The sequence below is a fragment of the Pseudopipra pipra genome, chromosome 7, assembly GCF_036250125.1.
Source record: "Pseudopipra pipra isolate bDixPip1 chromosome 7, bDixPip1.hap1, whole genome shotgun sequence".
Taxonomy (NCBI): domain Eukaryota; kingdom Metazoa; phylum Chordata; class Aves; order Passeriformes; family Pipridae; genus Pseudopipra; species Pseudopipra pipra.
Genome location: NC_087555.1, coordinates 39,471,737 through 39,475,100, shown reverse-complemented (window position 1 = coordinate 39,475,100; position 3,364 = coordinate 39,471,737). Strand labels below are relative to the sequence as shown.

General features: G+C 46.6%; 1 protein-coding gene and 1 long non-coding RNA gene across 2 annotated transcripts in view; one reads left to right on the top strand and one right to left on the bottom strand.

Moving 5' to 3' along the window:
* Positions 1-1,050: 1,050 nt before the first annotated feature.
* Positions 1,051-3,364, bottom strand: part of GPD2 (glycerol-3-phosphate dehydrogenase 2) — a 57,686-nt gene continuing 55,372 nt past the window's right edge. The window contains exon 17 of the mRNA XM_064661766.1: positions 1,051-1,153. Coding sequence (XP_064517836.1) covers positions 1,097-1,153 — 57 coding nt within the window. The 3' untranslated portion in view covers positions 1,051-1,096. The remainder of the gene's footprint in view (positions 1,154-3,364) is intronic.
* On the top strand, positions 1,364-3,104 carry LOC135417503 (uncharacterized). Its single transcript, XR_010432071.1, has 2 exons — positions 1,364-1,430; positions 2,119-3,104. It is a non-coding gene; the product is annotated as an uncharacterized LOC135417503 (long non-coding RNA).

The following is a 3,364-nucleotide window of genomic DNA, read 5'->3' as shown; positions in this document are numbered from 1 at the left end:
AGGGGCCTCTGCAGCCCATTACCAGCCTCCTGAAATATCCAGGCTCTAAGTGCCTGAGCACACGAGGCAGGCAGTGCCAATACTCATTAGGAGCTCCCGCCGCTCCCCCGATCAATCGCGGCCGCGACCCGAGACACAGCAACGCACGGCACAGCTCTGACACCTCACCAGGGCACTGCTGCCACTGGTGAACTCTGGTCCCACGGAGCACAGCTTCAGCTCATAGAACTCACCTCGTGCCCACCATCTGCAGCAGCAGGGCAGCAGGTCCCTGGGAAGGACCCTGACACACCAGGCTCTCCGGTCCCGCCTGGCACACACGTGATGGGCAGAGGTTCTGGAGCTCACCATGGCCACTGGTGTTCCTTGGCCCACACAAGGTGTCCCCACCAAACCTGACTTTAAAAGGGTTTATTAAAAAATACAGACCAGTATGGATCCAAAAGAAACCCAATCACACCCAGTGGAACAGGAGCCTTCAACCACTGCAGAGCAAGAAGAGGATCAGTGAGTGAAGCAGGGGGTTGGACCCTGCTGCTTGGCCTTCATGCAGCCAGGACCAAGAGCAGGGATATCAGGGCCAGGCTGGATGGGACTTGGAGTAACCTGGTCTAGTGGAAGGTGTCCCTGCCCATAGCAAGAGGTGGAATGAGATGAACTTTAAGGTCCTTCCAACCCAAACCATTCCGGGGTTCTACGATTCTGTAAATTCATCAATTTTTCCTCAATTTTCTTTTATTCTCTCTGTCATTCTGTGATCAGAGTGAGGGTACAACTACAATTTAGCCCTTTGGTAGAATTTACTTCAGTGATTAAAATAACTGCATGGAATTAGCGCAATTCTAACGTTGTTTTTTATCTTGAGTGGCAGAAAATCATTGCTCCTGGGATAATTCTTAACCTAACAGAGTGACCCCTATGAAATACATCCAAAAGTTTTATGATTTTCCCCCCTTCATGCTAATTTAATGTGGCCCAATTGTTTAATCTCTAACTGAACACATTCCAAATAAAGTAATGCAGCTCACAACAAGACACTGCAGGAAATAATTAGGTTGCAAGTTGTGGAGGCTTTAATATGGTTGAAATTATATAACTATCTTTGCATTCCCTGTATGGTCCTATTAAATGCAGTCGGCATTGATGTCGGGAGCTGTCAGGAAGCAAAATGAAAAATAGTTTTAATAGCTGCTCTTTGACCTGTTTTATATTTTATGTCAATTATAACAGCACACAACCATGCATAATTATGAAGCATAGATGCATTAAAATGTACACATAATTTGTGTTCTTATGGCAACCGTTGCATTAGGATCTGGAAAACAAACGGATCCTTCCTATTGTGAAGTCGTCGGGACATTGAACGCGCTGGAGTTTTGTCCCTCTGAGGGATTTAAACCAAATATTCTTGGGGACAATAAACCCAGCAGGTCAGTGTCCATCTGCCCTCTGTCCCGAGGCTCTGACCATGGGCCTGGCCCTCACCAGCTGCTGGAGTGGTGAACTAAAGGGGGCTGAGAAGGGTTTTTTCCCAAGTTTATTTTGCACATTTGAGAAATGTCCATCCACGTCCATTCCCCACGAGGGATGGTCACAAACTGCAGCCACTGGCCCGTCTCTTTCCCTTGCCCTCCTCTTTCTGTGGGCAATATTTGTAAACTTCCTGAGCTGTCTGACACAGAGCACGGCAGCCACTTCTGAAAAGTCATGTAAGCAAAACAAATGTTTTGGCAATTGCTTTGGGCTGCTTTGGTGCAGTCTGGTACAGGGTTGGTGTCATTGCTGTGCCCTTCCCCTGGCAAAAACTCTCCACCTTTGGGCTTAATGCGAAAGTAGCAAGTGTTTTAGTTTTTTAGTTGTTTTATTTTTTAAATTGCTTAGTTATATTTGTATGTAAACCAGAGCAAATTTAAGGGAAATCCCTAAATCAGTCCCTTTGTCTCCTATTTAAAAAAACCCAAACCAAACCCCCAAGCCCTGAGCTGTTCTTCTGCCAAAAGCTCGCTCACATCTGAGAACTGTTGGGGCAAGTTGCTTGTGGAAGGAGGTGGAATGAGATGGGATTTAAGGTCCCTTCCAACCCAAACTGTTTTGTGATTCTATTAATTACTTTTCAAGCTGATTCTGAAGATTTGCACAAAACTGATATCCTGCCTGAAACAGGAAACCTGAGCAAGATTCATTTCCTTGTCCCTACTCTGAGGGGAGCGACCAAACCATCACCCTGATTTTAAGCAGCATCTGTTCTCCTGGCACTCGGCTTGGCCAGATCCAGAGGGGAACATGGGGAATGCTGGAGGCAGCAGTGAACTGGACAAGCACCTGAAGAACCTGACCCCCTCATTTCTGATGGCAAGTGAGAGGAAACACCATGAGGATGAGGGACCTGGCCACAAACCCGACATTAATGTGGCTTTTCTCTGGCCTTGGATGAGCAGTGCTGCCCTGCACTTTGGCTGCTCAGTGATAAGAGTGAACTCTGGGAGTAAAGCCCCTCAGGAAGGGCTTTCACTCGCTCTTCCCATCTTAACAACCAGCTTTTTGCATCAAAACCTGGCAGGGAGTGAAGAGGCCAGTGAGGAGCTGAGGCCAGTCACCACTGGCAAGGATTCCACAGGAATGCGCAATTTGCCTGGTAAAGGAAGAACTTCCCTGGATTAGTCACAGCAACTGCCCTGGGTTATTCACAGGAACTTCCCCAGGTACCCACACCACCTGTGCTCTGCTGGCTGCTTTGATTCCAGCTCTGCTTGCCCTGCACTGTTAAATTGTCACAGAGCCTTGTAAACAGGAGCTCCCGGTTCCCTCGGAGTGGCGCGAGCAAACTAACATCATAACAGGAGTGTTTATGGAAAAATGCTCAAGCACTGAAGCAGAAAGGGCTTAGCACTGATCAGACCTCTCTCCCACCTTTATTCTTCGCCATCCACATTGAAATGCAAATACCAGCGCCGGGTTTCCACCAGCGTGCCACTCACAAATTGAAAAGCAGTTTTTATCTATGCAAATGTAAGCATGGTAATTGAAGTTAATCAATCAATGCTAGCTTTCACTAAAACCTTGAACATGATTGAATAAAGTAATTATCATTCAGCAGAAAATGATGAAGTTGTAGACAGCATGAACCTTATTAAAGGAGGATTTTGAGTCACAATGGCTTAATTTAGCTAACAGCCCAGCCTTAGCCCAAGCAACACACTGCCCTTGCTGCCTGGGATTGTTTTAGGGGCTGGGGGGGAGAGAAGGGGGACTTTTTTTCAATTTTTACACTGTTGGATTAGTAAAAGGTACTTGTTACACCACAAAGGATAAACCATCATTAACATCCTGCTTCACTCCAAATAGATCAATGAACAAAGATTGC